We start from the raw sequence: 21,301 nt of genomic DNA, 5'->3' as shown, positions 1-21,301 counted from the left end.
GATGATTTTCAAGGAACTTTGCACTGCCAACATGAAGAATGTAATTGGCTACGTTCCAACGAACAGGAACAAGGCGAAAAAAACCATTGCTCGAAGCACCTACTGCTAGGTTCGAGCGATGCTGCAGCTGTTTTATGTTTGTGAAAATGTTCATGCAGAATGAATGTTTTAGAACTTTTCCGGATTTGAAGTCTTCCAAACAACGGCGGCAGTTAACAAAAAAAATGAGAGGCCTTTGGGAAACGAGGGCCGTTTACTTCGAGAGCATCATAAATTAGGAATCTTTTGATTAGGTTTGTACTTTTGATCATTTTTTTATCAATATACTCTAGACACTTCGTTCAAACTTTTTTGACGGTCGTATTGAAAGCCAAAAAGATATCTTTTACAGCTTCCAACTGCTATTCTACTTCTATTACTTAACTAAAATAGAACTACCATTCGCATTGATTGTTGAAGGAAGTTAAAGTTCACCATTTGATAAAAAGTAATACTAAAGTATTATTCCATCGCATCATTTTCAGATTTTTAAACAAACTGAGATCCAGACTAGTAGTCGCATCGCAACAAAGAGTGTATCCCCAACCACATAAATCGATCTCTATTTCACAACACATTCCAACAAATAAGCTGATACGATGAACTCTGACTTCTGTGAATTCTGACTTCAACAGATCAACAGTAACACTTCCAGACGTTTGGCTTGTGAAATATCAACGGTTTAATGAGCCATTTAAACGATCTACAAACAAACCCTGATGTTGTGACCCTCCAAGTGCTATGAAGAGTCAATTCTGGGTCACCCAGTACCTGATTCAATATCCATAACCTTCGTAAACTGTTCAGAGTTCTGAACTTAAAAAGTTTTCCGCATGATTAAAGGTGATTAAAGCTTTTATACACACCTTTTTGTCGAAAACGTGGATCGTTAAGGGTCACGCACTATTCAGTTCGTTATCCGTTCTCGATGCTGGGCTCGAGAAAGTGCCATCAATAACTGAAGTTCTGATCGGTATTCCATGCTCACGATAGATGCTGCTTGCTTCAATGTTATCCAGATTCACCTCAAGTTTTGCAAAAACCTCCAATGTACTCTTACTTTTAGATTTGTGACACTTACTACCCTAATCAAAAGCCGATGCGTTGTCTGCAAGTCTGCAAATAACACTACATACAGGCCTCGTTTTTTTCAGCTTGTAGGTAAACTCAACCAGCAGGATGTTGAACTCCTCTATCGTCAGACGTCGTTAAGCGTCACAGCGCAAGAAGAACATGCCGTTGACTCTTTGCTATTAGGATTCCGTCTCGAGAATCTTCCACTAGCTTCTCGATGGGAAACGCCTTGAGACATAGATAAAACGTAGCCCGACCTATCCGGTATCTAAACTTCACTTCCTGAAGAGTCTTATTAATGTTCCGAGACTGGAGCGCAAAATAACATTTTTCCGATTGCCGTTTTCTCTAGCACAAGCATAAACTAATTGTGAGCTACTTTCAGTAGACTCATATACACGTAGTACTCTACTTGAAAAAAGAAAACTTGATCTCATCGAACTTACATCCAGGCTGTTCCTGGAGTGTAAATATTCAAACTCCCCGACAAAGCACCGCAATACTCCAAAAAGTGCTATTCCACCAGTTACAAAGTAGAGACGTAGAGATCTCTGAAGTTTGATCCAGAATCCAGCGTGGTGTCTAGAACGCTGGCTACCCTTCCAATGTCTCTGGTAAACATTACTGTTGATCCCTGCTGAAGCCGGAAAAACGGCTAATTACCTAAATGAATAGAAGTAGAGGATATGACGCCTCTAACATTTCCTCGACTTCTGCTACCTTAAAAGCTTTTGAATATGCGTATCTATGTAGTCCACTTAGAATCCTGCACAAATACCCTGTTTCTTGTTACGATTCAAGACTAAAGACCTCTCCTCTGACGACTTGAGTACTCGTAACTAGAGATTTGCTTGGTTACCACAACTATCGTACGCTCCGCCTCTGTTCGAGACCACTGGTTGAGACCAATGACCTCTGCTCAAACGACTTGAGGTCTTGGCTACTCTTGGTTTGGCTCGAGGCCCTCTCGAGTTCGACTGCGAAGAAGGTCTTGTCTTATCCCCGCAGCCCTTTCGCAGAGGGCGAGGGCTGAGTATCCGAGTAGAACACTCGGATACTCCGCGTCGGTGGAGGTATCCTACACAGCGTTCGCGCTGTACCTAGCAGCTTGGCATATGCATAAGGTAAAGTCTTATCTTTGTATGCTTACTGTATGCTTACTCTACATGGAGGCCCCCCTCCGAAAGGGCATGCTACTCCGACTGTGGTTCGGTCTTCCTTCTTCCCTTTGGCTGGCAACTTTAGGGCTGGCAACCCTAGGTGTTTTGCCCGCCGTGTGCCAGATCGAGCCAATCCTAGACTCGCACCTGTCACAGCACACATACGAACCTTTACGCTTACGACTCAGATGAATCCCAACGGTGAGGTCATCCTACCTGGCTCAGCCGCGGCTTGGATACTCTTCTCCCTACGAGTTCGACTGCGGAGAAGGTCTTGTCTTATCCCCGCAGCCTCCGTCGCAGAGGGCGCGTTCTACTTGGATACTTCGCGACGGTAACGGTGGAGGTATGCTACACACTCACGCGACGTACCCTTGCAGCTCGGCATACGCAGAAGGTACAGTCTTATGTTTGTATGCTTTACTGCTAGATTCGGACGCACTCTACTCAGATACTCAACGGGGAAGGAGTCACTACCAGAACACCGGTGCGACTGGTGATGATTCCAACTTCTCTGTAGGGCAGTCATGATCCGAGTGAACCAATCGCTGACCAAGCGCCAAGTATTGACTACGTGCTCGAAGTCTGAACTCTCCTCTAATGACTTGAGAACCGAAATCTCTTCGTAATCACTCTTGGTTCCAAGCGCTCCTCGCAATAACTGGAGGTTAACGTACTCATAACTCTGTTCTACACGACTCCAAATCAGACTTGATGTAAACACGTAGATATACCTTTTCTCTTTTTGACTCGAGGCCTAATTTCTCCTCTTACTACTGGAAATTTGACCTCTACCATAAAAACCCGGGTTCCAACTTATCTTTTTCCTTCCAATCGAGCTCCCAATGCACGGGATATGACGATGAGTCCACCTTCCTCTCGCTGAGCTGGCTCTCAGCTGCTTCCGGTTGAATATCAAGTTCTCCTCGGCGAGTTGTCGTACATTAGGTGTGTCCTCTTTTGTCATAGCTATAGACATCTCCCTCTAACGAAATCGAGATGAGCGTTACGCTCGACACTAAGCAGACTTCTTCGGATACAAGTAGTTGCGTTAAGTCCTGCGCGTGTGCTATGACAGGCTTGAGTCCAGGATAAGCTGCTCTTGACCGGCACAGGACGGGTAAAATGGTGGCGAACCTCGAAACCTTGAGATATAAGGTCGGGCCGCGAGTCGTTTGAAGAATGATCAGACAGGCCTCCAGTTTTCAGGAGGAGAAGTTTGTGTGTTCAACCCGAATCCTTACGATAACAGGTCGTATCTCGAGCCGCAAGAGGAGAAATTAGGCCTTCAATCAACAAGAGGAAGGGTATAAGTGTGTGCCCGAGTCATTACGAGGAGAGGTCAGATCTCGAGTTGTTACAGGAGAGATCGGGCCTGAGTCGTGCAGAGGAGAGGTAAGTGTGCATTAACCTCGGGTCGATGCGAGGAGATGTCGGTTCTAATGTCGTTAGAGGAGAGTTCAGGCTTCGAGTCCTAATGATAAGAGGTATTGTTGAAAGGGGTCTCGTCTACGAGTATTGCCTTGCAGGTGAAGTTTAGGGAATAGGAGGTATACACGGAGTATATTATGAGTCTTCCCCTTGCCCCATGAACCCAGCGTAGCAAACGGGGGACGCGGTGACTCGCCGTGCCTTGGGATACAATCCGTAATCTGGGATTAACAACTAATTTTAAAAAAAGACCACTTCGGATGAGACGACCCGGTATCCACTAATAGCCCGCAAATTCATCCGCCCCTATGCGCTGCTAAGTCTCTCTCTGCTGATCACACCTTTTTCCCCTTCGTACCGCAAGATTAACGTGGTCATACTTGACAGTATCCTCATATTGCTGTTACGGATTACCGCGGAGCTTGAAATAATATAAGTGGGTGACGCTTACCTGACGTGACGTTGCCAGGGAGACGATCTCATCCGCAAATTCTACCAGTTTAGCTCCCATTGGGATATTCAAACGTAAAAGCTTATCGTACGTAATGTTCCACAGAATCGGGCCTAGTAAAAACCCCTTATGGAACACCCGAAGATAGTTCTGGTGTCTTTATAGCCTCACTTCAATGGCCCCATGGCTATATAGTGTATTTGGGAGTTGTGGAAGTAGCTTTACATACATCTCATCCGTGTAACGCGACCGCTGCCTAACTGAAGTCCGACCAGTTTGCCACTATGGGTCCTTGGATACAATAGGAAGACTCATGATATACTCCGTGTGAACTTCCTACTCCCTGAAATCCACCTGGTGCCGCAGACCTTGTACTCACCTCGAACTGTTTAGCACACTACGATTCAATAGTGGGAGGTCTATTTGCGCTTATGCACTCCAAGGCAAACTCATAGACGAGACCTCTTTCAGCGAAACCTCTCATCCTTACGACTCCAAGTCCAAACTCTCTTCTAACGACTTGAGAACCGACATCTCCTCGCAGTGACTTGAGATTCCTACAGAAACCTCTCCTCTTAGCGACTCGAGGCTTGATCTCTCCTCTTACGACTCAAGATCCAACTCCTTCTCGCATCGACTCGAGGTTGTCCTACACATACCTCTCCAAAGACGTACACATACCTCTCCAATGCACGCTTGACAGTATCCTCCTCTTGCTACTTCGGATTGCCGAGGAGTTCGACATCATCCGTGTGAGTGCGGCCGTGGCTATTGCCACTCTCTTACACACGTAGACGACATGACTCGTGAAGCTGAGTCTGTCGTCGATCATTACCCCCAGCTACTTAATTGCGCGTTTGGACACAATATCACACGGTCGAACTGCAATGGTACCTGATTGGGGTGAGATCAGGTTGGTGATCAGTACCATCTCGGTTTTGTAGTGGGCTAGACGCAGGCACTTGGAGTACATTCAGCTTTCCACTACTGTGACAAGTAGATGTACCTCCTGTGGAGGAGTCTCTCGCCAATAAGACTACATCATCTGCAAATCCTACTAGTTCAGCTCCCAATGGGAGGCTCCGCACATCCGTCGAAACCTCTTGTGTCCGTATGCTCTCACCGGTCATAGAATGTAGTCGGCGATTGAGGTAATAACTTTTCACAAGTCTAAACATATATGCCGGGACCCTCGTTTGGATGAGCGACGACGCAATCACTCTCAAACTGACGCTGTTTAAGGCACTTTTCACGTCCAAAGTGACCACCGCGCAAAAGCTGAGTCCTCTCCTCTTCGTTAGCCTGGCCCTGTCCGCTATCTCAATAACAGAGTGGATTGTGTCTAGGGTGCTGCCTCCTCTACGGACACCAAACTGTTTCTCCGAGAGTCCGCTCTCACTTTGAGTGTACCTCTGGAGTCGGTTCTGAATAACCTTCTCCAGGACCTTACCCACTGTGTCCAGTAAACAGATCGACAGGTTCGCCGATGGGTCTCCTGGAGACTTACCCGGTTTTAGCTAAAGGAGTAATTTCTGCCGCTTCCACGTGTCAAGGAACACCTGTTCCGTCACATATCGTTGCAATGAAGACCGGATCATTTCGGGGAACTCCATGATTACGGCCTTCACTGCGACGTTCGTAATGCCGTCCGATCCGAGGGCCTTCCTTGGTTGAAGAGACTTGGTGACTTCACGAAGTCCATCCAACGTAATCGTCTCCTCTATGCTGGTGTCCCAGTCGTACGGGACTGTTGGCTTGCGGGTAACATCGTGCTGTGGGAACAGCTCGTTGATGATCGCTCTAAATATGTCTGGGCACGTTTCAGGTGGCGCATCCCTACTTTTCGTTTTGGCCACGATTATCCGATAGGCATCGCTCCATGGACAGTCGTTGGTGTCACGGCATAGTTGTTTGAAAGGGGTCCTCTTGCTTGTATTGATAAGTGAAGAGTGGCCTATGCTCCGCTCTCCCTTCTTGGGTCCTTGCGTTATGCATTCAGCGCCTTGCCCTATGGTAATCGCTGCAAAAATCCACGATTTTCTCTGTCCACCAGTAGACGGGGCTCGTCATCGCAGCATCGCATGCGCGAGCTAGTATCCTCGTCAATTCTTCAGCGGACAGGTTGCCCAGGTTCTTCCGCCAATGCGACGCCTCGACAAAGACGTTCTGGTCGAATTGCGTTGTCTTCCAGAGGCGTTCACCTGTCCTAGACTCTCGTTTACCTGTCCGCGTACTTGAGCCCAACCGATAGTGGATCGCGTAGTGATCGCGTAATGATCGCGTAGTGATCGCGTAGTGATCGCGTAGTGATCGCGTAGTAATCGCGTAGTGATCGCGTAGTGATCACTATGCTTGTAGGCAGTGATGGTTTGAATCATTTGACTTATTTTTGAATCATTTGGTTATAACTTCTTTTGAAAACATTTTTCCATGAAATGATGTTCTAAACTTTAGTAGATACAGATCTAAGCTACAACTTTCTTGTATGTCATAAATATGTATCTTCAATGTGGTATGAATTGTAGGATTTAATCCAACCCGCTAATCCAAATGATTGTGATTACGATCATTGCTCAAAAATTTAAACTTTTCGATTTCTCATTCATAAGGCATAAGAGATACAGGTTTGTGTTGGTCACAAAAGTTGCAGCTAAGATCTAGTTCTACTAAAGTTTAGAACATCATTTCTGGGAAAAATGTTTTCAAAAGAAGTTATAAGCAAATGATTCAAAATTAAGTCAAATGATTCAAACCATCACTGCTTGTAGGCCTCGCTCACCATCCAATCGCACACTATCCCCGGGCTACCGATGGTAACATCTATGGTTGACTCGCTCCTGTTCCTGTGGTAGGTCCTGGTGTTACCTACGCTCGCCAGGTCTACATTCTGCCTTGCCAAAGCTTCTAGAAGGATTTGACCCCTGGGGTCCAACCTTTCCTCAATTGTCATCTGCCGCAACAGCTGGTGTGATGTATACCAGTGGTTAAGGTTGAGTTGGACCATCTTAGGCCTTAGGCATATGTGATCGACTTCAATCGCCTTCAGGCTTTCTCTTCTGATAACCTGGCACAGTTTGGCCTTGATTCTTACAACGTAGAGCCAGACCGGTGCAATTCGGAAGAGGTATCAAACGCCCGCATCTGACTACTTGATCAGTCCAGCCATTTGAGGATTATCCGCTAGTCCTTTCATCATATCCGAAATTTTCAATTGTTTTGGAGTACATCACCGGTGAAGTCTGCTGGGTTTAGTCGTCTCTCGTGACATCAATCAATTCCCAGCTCTTAATGTAAAACAAGGATAAGAGCGATTCAAACTGATGACTAAGATACACTTAAAACCCGTAGAAAAGTTAGAAAAAAGTGAGGTTTTAATTTCGGTTCAATTTTAAGCAGAAAAGAAAGTGTTGTTGCAAAATATTTCGTTACTTCCGTAGTCCCAGATAAATGAATTCAATCGGTTCCAGAAACGATTTCCTACCCCATTTCATCTCACAGCTCATTAATTTTTCATCCAAATAAAAATCCACTAGAAAGTAAGAATGCTAGATATCAATAGCTTTAAGAGAACTGTTTCTTCTTTTCTTTTCGTTCGAAACCAAATCGAAAATCAACCGTTTTGATGTTGCCTAATACACAATACCCGAAATCACACACGAAATTGAAAAAAAAAATGAAATAAACCAACGCCACCACCACCAAACCTTTAACGAAAATAAATAATCAATTCCTGAAATGAACAATCTCAATCATATTGAAACGCGTCAATTTTGCCAAATTGCGCTTTTTCCGGGAATCATCCAACACGAAACAAAAAATCTCGGCATCGGTCGTCGTGTTTAAAAACTTCACACATCATACAATCGAATCGAATCGAATCAAATCGAATCTCGAAATGTGTTGATTGGTCGTGGTCGTGCCAATTTGGAAAAAATCGAAAATGAATCGGAAATTCGCAACAACAGTCAAGAGGATGTTGGTGGTGGCAATTCCGGTGGCGGGTGTAAGGTCAATAACAGTGGTGATAGTAGTAGTAACAGCGTCGGTGGCGAAAAGGGTGACAACGCAGTCAGCAATACGGCCAGTAAGGAGGCGCGGAGGGGCACCACGACATCGGCCCCGCCCACCCACGGTGGCCCCACGGGACCACCGATCGGCAAAACCGTCATTCAGAGGCGAAAACTGCGAGCACCGGTCTGGGCCAGGTCTCTTGAAAACTTGAACTACTGTTTCTCGATTTTTTTCCTCTTTCTCTCTTTTTTCTTATTTCAAACTAACTTTCCAATTCCCGCTCCTTTTTGCCTCGTTTTTTGTCTGTCTCTCTCTTCCGATATAACAACTACACAGAACACCGTTTTTCCTTAACTAGATCTTAACCCACTTTTCCGAAAAGAAACGAAACGAAAATCTGCTCACGAATGCACAATCAAATAGCAGATTGACTCTTTTTTCCCTTAGATTTGCCCAAACTAGTTTTCACTTATACTATATCTGCTACTTTTGCAAGGCGAGAAAACGATATAACGATAAACAAGATTTTTTTTCACCTTATACAATTTTCTCCCCGTTCCGAGTTTTTCACCGAAACCTAAACAATCTTACCACGTTTTTATCCTGCATCGAATTTGCTGCGCAATCACTAGAGAACGGCACCGTTTTTATTCTGTCCAAGCTTTGTATACACTCTGTACTACGTGGTATAACTATTTGAGTTTGTGTGCTACCACTAATGATAATCCATTTCGGACATCAATGATTTATTTCTGCTCGATTCAATCAACTAACAATAATCCTGATGCTGTGGAATTGCTGCGGTCCGCTTTCTACTTTTCGAAACCAACCTCAATCCTTTGCACAATGACAGGACGTTTTAGTTAGTCCGTTTTTCTGTGCAAGCAATTCAATGCTGAATGGCACAACGAAGATGATTGATGAAAGTTTTGAAAATTTCGAATCCCTAGCTTACAATTTGAGCTGCGTTTGACCTAAGAAAAATAATCGAATTCCAATCCAGACCACAAAGAGGCCGGCATATGGTTCCACGGAAAATATTGCTAAAATGCTGTCGAATTCTACTAGTCATTCGAAGCTGTGAAGAATATGTTTTATTTTATCATAGAGAACGCTGGAAGGAAAAATCATCTAAATATCCTTGTCCTTTATTATTTTACGTTCTAAGCAAAAATGTTTAAAAAAAACTTTCAAATTTCTTTTAAAAAAAATCAAAGCCGCGTTATGACAAAAGGAAAACAATTCGACCGGCTTAGAAAATTCATTTAGCAGCGATAAATTCAGGCCTTTGTGGTGGCTTTTATAATCTTGTGGCATAGCTTTAGGCGCACTTTTTTTTTTGCTGCCTTGCAGCAGGAAAAAGGTTGTACCATAAACTTGCCAGCCTGCCAGGCAACCGACCGACGACGTTCATATAAATATAATGCCATCCTTAGGGCATCCGGCTGCAATTTTCCTTCCATTGCTGCGGTACCTTCATTCTAGAAACTTGCGGTACCTACAACCTTCGTCAAATGGCAGAAGGAAGAAAACTCGTGGGCATAAATAAATTGAAAAAAAAACTGTGATTGCCACATCCTTGCATGTTGGCGTTTTATAACTAGTGTCAACGAGGTAAAATTAAGCTATTTTTTTTCTATATATTGTAAAAAATTGACAAGGTTGTACATAAGTTCGTATGTTCATGCTTTCTAACAATTGAATGCACCCAAAATTCAAGTAGCCTAAAGGCACGAAACGACTTTAACAGAAGCATTCCAAGTTATCTGTGTAATGCTGAGAACCCATTTTATGGAACTTTTCTTTACTTTGGTAACATTTGAATCATATGTCGTTTCGAAGAATCAATTAGAATTCTTAGAACCAACGAGAACTCTAAGACAATTTGTATTAGCATTTTGTTAGGGCACCCGAGAAAATTGAAATATTTTTTTCATCTGGAACGTATCCCGAATTCAATTTCAACTTTCAAAGTTCAAAATATGCAAATCTGAACGAACTTTTAAATGCACCGTTAATCAACTTTCAAGTACCATAACGTTTCAATTTGGAACTTTTTTAGAGCTTGGGTAGTGCTGAGAAGTTCATAACATTAGTGTTTGACATCAATTTTACAAGCTGATACGCTTTTTTCATGAGATTACGAGACTTCAAAGGATCGAAAAAAAACTACATTTTTCAGTGACGCGCATAGCATTAGACTGTATCGATTTGGAGTCATTTTAAAATTTATCGAACCCTTCGAAGTCTTCGGTTAGGTTCATGAGTGATCCATGATGTTTTGCTGAATTTTTAAATAAAGTTTACGTGAGTAAGTTTAAATTTTTACGTATGTATGGACAAATTTAATATTTTGTTTTAAGAAATCAACATCATTTTTGTTTCTTCTGTGGAACCGAGCCTGATAATGGGTTTTTGGCCAATTTATAAATTCTCAAAGTGAAATTTTCCGCTGAACAATTTTGTCTAAGACCCTAACTTCGTATCTTATTAGGCAAAAAGTTATTAGCTGTTGAATGAGAGTATGCCTTTGGCATTGAAAAACAATCAATTCATCTGACATCACTGCTGGCCTATAGTGAAGTATTGCTTGAACAGTAGACATGCAATATCTCGCTAGACATCAGCAGTGATGTCAGATGAGTTGATTGTTTTTCAATGCCAAAAGACATACTGCTACTCAACAGTTCATAACTTTTTTGCCTCATAAAATACAAAGTTGCGGTCTTGGACAAAGTTGTTCAGTAAAAAATTTCCTCTAAAGAATTTGTAAATTGGCCCAACACAAATTATCAAGCTCAATTTCACAGAAGTAATAAAAATGATGTTGCTTTTTTTCAAAACAAAATATTCAATTTTTCCATACAAACCTGAAAGTTTAAATTTACTCATGTAAACTATACTTAAAAATCTGGCTAAACATCATGGATCAGTTTTGAACCAAAACTATTCTTTTAAGACCCCGTGGTTTGAGAAATTAAAAAATGACCCAAAAACGACTCAGTCTAATATAGTATGTTATAGTTATGTTTGAAATGACCGAGTAAGCTTTCAAGGACCCGTTTTATGGAACTTTTGTTTTCTTTGGTGATATATGAATCATAGGTTGAAGAAACTATAAAAATTATAAGAATCAACCGTACGAGATCATTTAAATAATATGTTTTAGCATTTTCCTAGATTTAAAAATTAATAAGCATTCATCTCATAAGAAGTCTTCATAGTATGAAATGCCATAAAAATATTAAAAAAATTCTCAGAACGAACATTGACTTTTTTAGTTTTTAGAATTCTGTGTAAGTACTTCGAGAATGTTTGGAACATTCTTTGAGAATTTAATGTGAATTCTAATAAGATTCTGTTCCATTTAATTCCAGTTTTCTTGACAATTCTTTAAGAATTTTTACAATATTTTGACAATTCTTTGTGAATCTCATGAAAAACCTGTAAATCTACTATTAAAAATATGTGGGAAAAAGTGCCCTTAAAAGAATTCTGTAAGATTTATATAAAAACTCGAAGAGAATTCAATGGACTTCTCGAGACAATTCAAGAAAATTCCATAAAATTCTCAGGACGTTTTATGATATTTTCATAAGATTATCATGAAAATTTAAAAAAGTTTTTTGATAGTTTCATGATAAAATTTACAATTTTTTTTTATGAGAGTTATAAGAAAATTCTACGAGAAAAGTTAATTCAAATATATTTCAAATTCTTTAACAATTTTATCATACTTTGATGAAAATACTAAAAGTGTTCTAAAAGCATTCTTTTTAGAACGTCATCGGTTTACTACTAAAATTCAAAAATTATTCTTTCAACTCTCATTCTGAATTCTTCAAGATATGTATAAAGTTAATTCTATTCCGTAAAACATATAAGGATTTAAATTTAATCGATACGCAATGAAAATTCCATCCAGTCTATGGGAGTTATTTGAATTTTATCAATTTGAGAGAATAGAAAGAATTTTTTTACAATTTCACGAGATTTTTCCAATCACCATTTGTCTCATGAGAAGCATCCATACATAATATGAAAATTCATAAGAAATTAGAAGAACTCTGTAAAAAAAAAATTATTGTTTTTAAATGTTTTAATTTTTTTTTTTTTTATTCCACGATAGTTCTGCGTAAATACTACAAGTATTCCATGGAATCTCTTGACAATTCTATGCGAATCCTTAAAAGATTCTATGAGAATTCTCTGATAATTCCATGAGATTTTCTTAAAAATAAAATTTTTATAACAATTCTAAGAAAATACTATGAGGTTTTAATGAGAAACCTATGGATATTCAACTAATAATCTAACGAATTTATGAGTGTTAATGAAAAATAATTTTATGAGAATTCTTTAAAAATACTTTGAAAATCCTACAACCGTTCAAAAGAATTTCGTTCGACTACTATGAGAGATGTTAATGCAATTTCGCTAGAATAACATGAGAACTCTGTGAGTCTTTCATGCAAAATTTATAAAAAGTTCTGCGAAAACTTTTGGAGAATTTCGGTGAAAACTTTCTTTTAATTCCTTAATAAATCTTTGAAATTAAATTTCCAAAGAGGTTTTCTACAAATCCCTAAATATCTCTATGAATATTAAAATAAGATATTGTGAAGGTTACATGAGAAATTTATGAAAATTCTATGAGAGTACTACAGAAAATCTAGAACAATTTTATTCAATGTGATTTTTTTAGTGAATTCTTAAACAATTCTATAAAGTTTAATTTCATAAAAATTCTTTCGAATCCTAAATAGTTTTATGAAAATTTATTTCAAACAAGATCTGATGTGTATAATGTGTAAATTCTTTGATAATTATGAAAATACAAACGGTATTCTAAGAGCATGCTTTTAAAAATTTATTGGTATTATTCTATTGAAATTCAAAGATCATTCTTTTAATTTTTTTTCCTGAATTCTTTGAAATATTTTTAAACTTTATTACATCCCGTTAATCCTTTAAGGTGTAATAAAAGAATTCTATTATAAAGATTTATGACCCCGCAATGAGAATTCCATTCAGTCTATAAATGTTCTTTGAGTTTTTTGAGAATTGAAAGACTTTTTTTATTTAACGAAATTTTTATATAAAGCATATTTTTGAAAGTTGTTAGAATAATACGAAAAATTCATGAGGATTTCTAAACAGTTCAGGAAAACTCTAAAATAATTTCAAACGAATTCTTTAAATATTCTATACAAATTCTATAAGGGTACTTTGCAATAATGTATATGACAATAATATGAAAATTTTGAGAGATTTATAGGGAAAACCTTTCTATACGAATGTTTTAAAAACTTCGTCGAAATTTTATCAGAATTTGATAAGATATTAGAGTTTAAAAAAATATTTGAAAATTCATTGTGAATCTTTGAGATTAAAATGGGAACTCTTTGAGAATTCAAAGAAAATTCTCTATGATTTTCTAAAATCTCTATTTACAATCTGAAACCTGTGATTGTGCTTTCTGAAACAACTTCCTGACAACTTTTTGGTTTAACTTTGAGAATTCTATGGAAATTCTATCAAAAATCTATGCGAACTTTTAAAGTAGTCATGGAAAATTCTACGTAATTTTTAGAAATTCAATGAAAATTATAAAAATTTCCTATGACTTCTGAAAGAAATCTTAGAGAATTCTTTAAATGGTGTTTTGTAGTTTTTTAAGAATTTTTCTAAAGTTCATTCAACTTATGAATTGTTCTTAGATCTTAGAAAATTATTGTAGAGTTTAATGAGAATAATATGAATATAAGATGAGAATCCTGTACTGAATCTTTATCAACCCTGTAAATAACCAATATAAATTCTTTGAAAATTCAATGAACGCTATGAAAATTCCTTAAGAATCCCTTGATTTTTTATTTAATTCCTTGAACTTTTAACAAAAAAAAAACTTAAAATGCTTTTATAATTTAACAAAAATTGTTTAAGAATTTCAATAAATTTTATTGAACTTTACAAGAGTTATACGAGAGTACTGTTAAAACTCTTTATTAAAACTATTAAAAATATTTTAAGGTTGCTTTTTGAGTATTTTGAGAACTTTCAAAGAGTTGAGAATTCCATGACAAGGCTTTAAAAATTCGTTGTCAATTATGCGACATACTAAATAATAGATTTTTATTTATTTCTTTAATAATTCTTTGCAAATTTTACTTAAAAACAATTTTTATTCTACTTTTCTTTGATAATTAAAAAACTTAAAATGCTTTTATAATTTAACAAAAGTTCTATAAGAATTTGAATGAATTTTATTGAACCTTTACAAGAGTAATACGAGAGTACTGTCAAAATTCTTTATAAAAACTATTAAAAATATTTTCAGGTTGCTTTTTAAGTATTTTGATTACTCCTATGAGAAATTTTAGAGAGTTCACGGGAATATCAAAAGAATTCCATGAGAAGGCTTTGAAAATTCGTTGACAATCATGTTACATACTATGAGATTTTTTTTTAATTCTTTCATTATTCAGTGCAAATTTTAATGAAGTACAGTTTTTATTCTTATATATTATTATTATATTATTTCTTTGATAATTAGAAAACTGAAAATCTTCTATAATTTTACAAAAATTCTTTAAGAATTTCAATGAATTTATTGAAACTTTACAAGAATTATATGAGAGTACTGTCAAAATTTTGTTTTAATACTATTAAAAATATTTTGAGATTTCATTTTGAGTATTTTTAAAATGCCTATGAGAATTTTTCGAGAAATTACGAGTATTTCAAAAGAATTCTATGAGAATGCTTAGTATATTCGTTGACAATTATGCAACATACTATATACTAGATTTTTTTCAATTCTTTCATAATTCTGTGCAATTTTTACTAAAATACAATTTGTTTCTAAATTCTTTTGATACTTGTATGAAATTGATTCTTTTGTTTAATATTTAAGTATTATTTGAAAATTCTATGACATGTCTATCAGAATTCAAAGAGAATTCGAGTGAAATATTATGAAACCACTTATACAATTCACAACTTTAAAAACCTCAAAAGTATGCTTCGAGAATTCTATGAAAATTTTCAAAGCATTGAGAATTATTAGAACATGCCACGCAAATTCCATGAATAAATTTCAGAAACTCAATTAGAGGTCTATGAGTATTCCAAAAGAATTACTTATGCATCAGAGCAAGCTCACTGGTGTTTGGAAAAAGTTATAGAAATTTTTTTCACTTTTTGAACGTTTTTAAAATTTTGCCATGCAAAACCATTTTCAAGATCTGTGGCCTTCAAGTTTTTTAACAACACGTGTTGTAGTTTCGCATATTGTGATGCAAAAATAGCAATATTTCTATCACATTTGGCTGAAATAGAAACAGTACTGTAAAAAAATACAACGCTCAAAGATCTTGAAAACTTTTTCACATGGTAAAATTTTTAAAATGTCAAAATTTCTACCACTTTTTCTCAACACCAGTGAACTTGCTCTAAGATAATATGAAGATGCTGGAAATATGCTTTGATAAATTTGGGAGAATACTTTGAGAACTCAAAGGCTCAAAAAATGTTTGAGCCATCTTCAAAAAATTTTCTAGAATGACATGAGAATTATATGAGAAATCTATGGATTTTTTTAGAAATTCTTTGAAAATTCTATGGAAGTTCATTGAAAGTTTTTTAAATATACTTTGTTAATTTGATTAGAATTCTGTAAGAATTTTGAGAAAAATTTCATGAGAATTCTACAAAAATCACTATCTACTTTAATAAGATTGTGAGTTTTTCTTCAGTTCTCTAAGCTTTCTTCAAAGTGGATTATTGGATTATTCTATACATACTTGTCCAATAAAAATTCAATGTGAGGTGTTTTATTTATAGCTATTCTTATATCTTGGCTTCTTCTGATTTACTTTGATACATTTATACAATTTATTGAGAAATGTATCAAAATTCTCATTAATTTTCATCCAATCTCTCAATAAATTGTCGAAGAATTCTTAAAGAAATCGAAATTATATATAAAACAAATTCCTGTCATAATTCTTGTTTTACCTAACAATAATACTAGGATAGTATTTTAAGAATTCAATCACTATTGTTTGAAGAAAATATGAAAGATCTACGAAGATATAGAACAAATATCAAAGAATCGATAATTTCCGTGAATAGTGCTATTATCCAGGGTATCAAATTTTTTTCATTAAACTTATGTTGGACATAACAGATATTTGATTTTATTCGGATTAAAATTAATTTCATTATCTTGTGCGATCAGTTTATGCCATAATTAGATATATTTCTCTAATCATTCCTAAACATGCTTACAGAAATGTAATTAGAATCAATTCTATTGCCGCAAACAATTTGCCGGAGATCAACCGCGAATAACTTTCACAATCAACGAACACAATTATGAAATGCCACCGGAGATCGAAGCAATGACAGCAAAAATTAGGTTTCAAATCCAATACCGGTTCATCAATTGAATCAACAAGCGGTTTGATGTAATTCTCTGGATGTGACATGCCCATGTCAGTCGATTCGCTAGACTGGTTCAATTTATGTCTTACATTTCAGGACGTGTGTTTTCTACAATAAAAACAATTGGGTTACTTGAAATTAAGAGTCTTTAATTGGAATCCGATTATTTTATTTTTCCCTATTTTTAATTATAACACCTCTCTTTTTCCAAATTATTCTCCTTCTAGTCCGATCCATCGTCGCAAATATGAAGCGATTCCGTTTGCACGTGACTTGAAACCGTCAACTTCGCACGTTGTCCACGCGTCCGTTAGTAGGTCGGTGATCGTCCCGTGTTTTATGTTTTTTTTTCTTTTCCATTTTTTCACTTTTGACTGTCGTTTCCAGTTTTATTACCTTAAACCTACAATACAAAGCTCGTGTATTTCGTTGTTAATCAAGTTGGTATTTGTACAGAACCTGAAAGCCCGGGGATGTGTCCTTAGGGCGGCGCTAGCTATAAGAGCGAAAAAATAAGCTTAGTTCGTAGATTACACCACCATCAGTTGGTTTGGGAAATAGCTAACATCCCACGACAGACGTGTTGAAAGCTTTGGTATTTTCCGTTTTTCGTAGGCTATGTTTGTTCTAGAGTGGGTAGAGGTTCAGATGCTGGCACCGATAGAATTTGCACAGTTGAGAAAAATAGATTAAATGTAATTTTCTCCCATCGTCATCGGTAATAATTGAAATGCACACCAGTAGAGGCAATTGGGTGTCGAGTTGTTAAAAAAAATTGATATCGTGTTGGTGTTAGAGAAGAAAATATCACAAATATCATAAATTATATTGAAAATATTATGAAAAACGTATTTATGAAGCTGGAGGAGAATAAATAAATCACATAACATGTCAAATTTTCCAAGTGTATTTCAAAAATTAATTAAAAATTATATACTTTTTCTCAATTCTATAATCTCAAAATCTTTCTAAACCGTAAAGGATCAAGTTTCAGATGAACAAAAAACGATAATTGAAGACATTTTAAAGATCAATTTTTTTTTTGGCAGTTATTAAGACAGATCGGGCCATAAACGGACGCAGTGTCATTATGGGTGGCTTTAAGACGAAGAGAGATCAATCCATTCAGAGCGGACGAAATTAAAAACATAACTAGAATGCTTTAATTGTATTCAATATTCAAACATTTTTCTCAAGGTCGAAAGCTATTCACTTATGATAAGTTTTATTGGGTTTCTCTCTATTCTTTGCATTTTTGAGATCCTTTATCATCCCTTTAGGGGCTCTCTTTAGATCCGCCCTTCCCTTTTTGTTAGATTGTTGAGTACCCATTGAATATCAATTTAAAACTAAATTTGAGTCTCACAAAATTCATATGTAAGTCCGAATTAGGTAATTCGACGGAACGGAATGAGTTTTTTGGGTTACAAACTACTGATTCTGCTTCAAACATTGAATGTATTTTGTCCCTGGTCTGTGGTGTGTGCTGACGAAGTTTATTTCGATCAGATCGTACCTCGAACCTAAGCCACTTAAAATGTTCTAATTGATAATCTGCACTAATTAGGTAAATTTAGTATAATTTTGTTCACATTTGTAGCGAAAATTTGTAGATAGTGTAATGGTTTTGTACCATGGCCATAGGAACGGGGGGGAGGGTTGAGGGTTAAATCCCCCCCTTAGGATCCAAAACAGCAAGCGAGATATTCTACTCTACACTCAAAATTTCAAATTCAAGCCAAATTATGATAATAAAGCTTAGTTCTTTTAGAAATGGGACACTTTCATTTACTAATAGCTCGTTTACTAGCTATCGGATATTGAAAATTTTGACAGCATTTTGTTGCCTGTAAAAAGTACTATCAGACCTATTTTTTTCAAAATTTAAAATTTACGCGTTTTTGAGATATGTACGATGCAAGAGGAAAATAAAAAAATAATTTTGCACAGTTTCCTTTGAAATTCGTCGTTATCAAATTAATAGCTGACAAAACCGTTGATTATTCAAAGAATTACTGAGTTTTTGTGGTGGATAAGTATGCAAACACTGTCAATAATGTCCACAAAGTTTAAATCAAGCATTGGAGTGAAGCACATGATCGGCAACTACGGTTAAGGGTCATCAGGGAAGTCAAGTCTCATACCAGCATTTTAAATTTTCAATAAACGAAAAACTAAGGGTAAATCGCTGAAATGTCCAAAACAATTTTCTCCGATAAGCTGAAAGTGTTGCCTAGTGATAACTCATTGAAACCCAACCTTAAACAACCATTTTTTGCTAGTTTCAGAGCTCGTAAGCTGTAAAGCCGGTACCGAGGCTATGGGACAGATGATTTCTGATGAACGACAAAACTTATGAAATACCCTATTCATACAAATTAAAGCGTTTGAATCCTATACCATGTCTGCTCGTGGCAAGATCGCGAGTATATTAAAGTATGAATTTGCTGATTATTTTGTATAAAATATAATGATTTGCCAAAATTCTGTTCCTGCGAAAAAAAAAAAACAATTATTTTCAAAACAAAACTTTGGTTTTCGCTGATTTTAAAAGCCTTAAAAGAGTAATCTTGTATGTATCATCCGCAACCTACAATTTATACTAACCGATTTTACTTCAAGTTCAATCTTATGATGGTTTTACTTCGTTATTGAAAGATTTTGCCAGAAAAATTCCATTAAAAAGGTTAAAAAATGTGGTAAAAAATAATCAAATTTGTTCATTTCGAAACAACTGTATCAACTAAAATGCTTTGAGTTCCTTTTAAAAGAGAAGTATTGGACCGAAAAGTATCAGAAACTGAAGAAGGAGGATGAAGCCACCAAAAATATAGATTTGACGAAGTATAAGTAGGAAATACTGATCAATATCATGACTGAAAAAAGTGTGCGCCGGCCAATGGGAGATACCAAGAATAAAGTAGAAATTTCTCTGACAAAAAACTATAAATAATTTTTTTCAAATTTTTTCATGAAATATCATATCATTACCTTCATTTTCTTCATAGAAAGTATTTCGATCAAATGAATTGTTTTTGAGATACACGCAATCGTAACTGTCCCATTTCTAAAAGAACTAAGCTTTAGAGTAATGCTAATCAAGAGTAAAAATCTAGACTAAATACTAATGCCAAAACCTTAAAAACCCAACCTCAAGTCCAAAATTCTGCTACACTTTTCAAAATTTTCTCACTTAGTCATCTAAATTCAGATCTGAATGTAAAAATTCGAATTAAATTAAACCCATTTCGGAGATTCTGATATCATACATCCCTTAATCAAAATTGTATTCCTATTTTCGTATAAAGGATTCTGTATCCTGTTTAGGATCCTTGATTTTCAGTTCGGATAATCGTAAGAAATTAGAAATGAAAAGCTGCTTTGAAATCCTGGTTCAAATTCGGATTTGTATTTCATATCAAATTTTAATCATGTTTTTCGAGATCATATGCATTTTCAATATTGGGATTATAGTTTTCCTAATATGAAAAAAAAAAAAATTTTTTTAACATTCAAATTTGAATTTCTTGAACCTAATTCTTACACAAAATTTAAAAAAATAAAGCTTTGAAATGGCAATTCAAAATTGAAAAGTAAGGTTCAGATCTTGTAAATTTATATTTTTATTCTGATTCACAATAAAGGTCAAAAATAAATAATTTAAATGGTGAATTTAGATTCGACCTGAAATACACAATTTTAACAATAGATTTATAAATGAGGGCTCTATAACTTGGCTCACAAAATTCTGATCTTGAATAAGATTCGCTAAACATATGTTTTTTACATTTCAGAAATTGTATGGAAATTTGGATGCAATTTTTATGCGCAATTTTTGAATTTCGCTTACCAACAGTGTGCTTCAAAGAATAGCTCGAATGGACTGAATTTGAGGCTAAACTTTATTAGATAAAATTGAAAGCAACATTTCCTGTTACTTGAAAATGCTATATTTTTTAAATTTAGTCCAGGGGTTTCTGAGATGCAGAATGCAAACTTCGGTGATTCTCGTCATAGATTTCTTCGCGGTCTTTAATGTGTTAAGATTGCTTGTCAATTCAATTTCCAGATTTCAATTTTTTAAACAAAATTAGTTTGTAAACACAACTCAGTTGAAAATTACAAATAAAAGGTTAAATTAGAGTTCTTTTTTTTATCCGAAAAAAAAAATCAAATTTTATTATAAAAATTATCCACAAGATTTTCATTATGGAATTGATTCTTTATGAAAAAAATTTTCTTTTCAAAAAAAATCTTCACTTAAAAAATCTGCCCAAATTCTCTATTTTCCCAGTGTATTGTCATTATTAACACAATAAGGACTCCAAAATTTGGCACATAATGTTTCTGAAACCAATAGACAAAATTCTGCAAATTTAATATAGATATTTGAGTAACGAGAAGTGTTGTGTTACATTTTGTAGAATGAGGTTTCATTATTAGATTCATAACATTTAAATTATGTTTTTTAATGGATCATACTAGCGGCTAGCGCAAATACGAAATATTTCGTATTTGGTTCGCAATGTGTTATTATTGCAGTTTATAAGCCAAATTTCTTACTTTTATCATGAATTTGGTTCAAATTTGCATCTAGAAAATTTGATCGCAAAATCTGATGATTTTTATCTCTTATATTTTTGAAAGTTTGTTTTATTTTCATCAAAGGTTAAAAACTTTAAATTTT

At 35.9% G+C, this 21,301-nt stretch overlaps 1 protein-coding gene across 1 annotated transcript in view; it reads left to right on the top strand.

The window, feature by feature from the left end:
- LOC129748602 (dual specificity calcium/calmodulin-dependent 3',5'-cyclic nucleotide phosphodiesterase 1-like) overlaps window positions 1-21,301 on the top strand; it is a 190,906-nt gene that overhangs the window by 67,105 nt on the left and 102,500 nt on the right. Inside the window, exon 4 of the mRNA XM_055743262.1 lies at window positions 8,121-8,360. Coding sequence (XP_055599237.1) covers window positions 8,121-8,360 — 240 coding nt within the window. The remainder of the gene's footprint in view (window positions 1-8,120; window positions 8,361-21,301) is intronic.

Source organism: Uranotaenia lowii, chromosome 2 (genome assembly GCF_029784155.1).
Source record: "Uranotaenia lowii strain MFRU-FL chromosome 2, ASM2978415v1, whole genome shotgun sequence".
NCBI lineage: Eukaryota > Metazoa > Arthropoda > Insecta > Diptera > Culicidae > Uranotaenia > Uranotaenia lowii.
The sequence above is the reverse complement of the archived record's forward strand: the minus strand, read 5'-3'. Positions and strand labels throughout refer to the sequence as shown.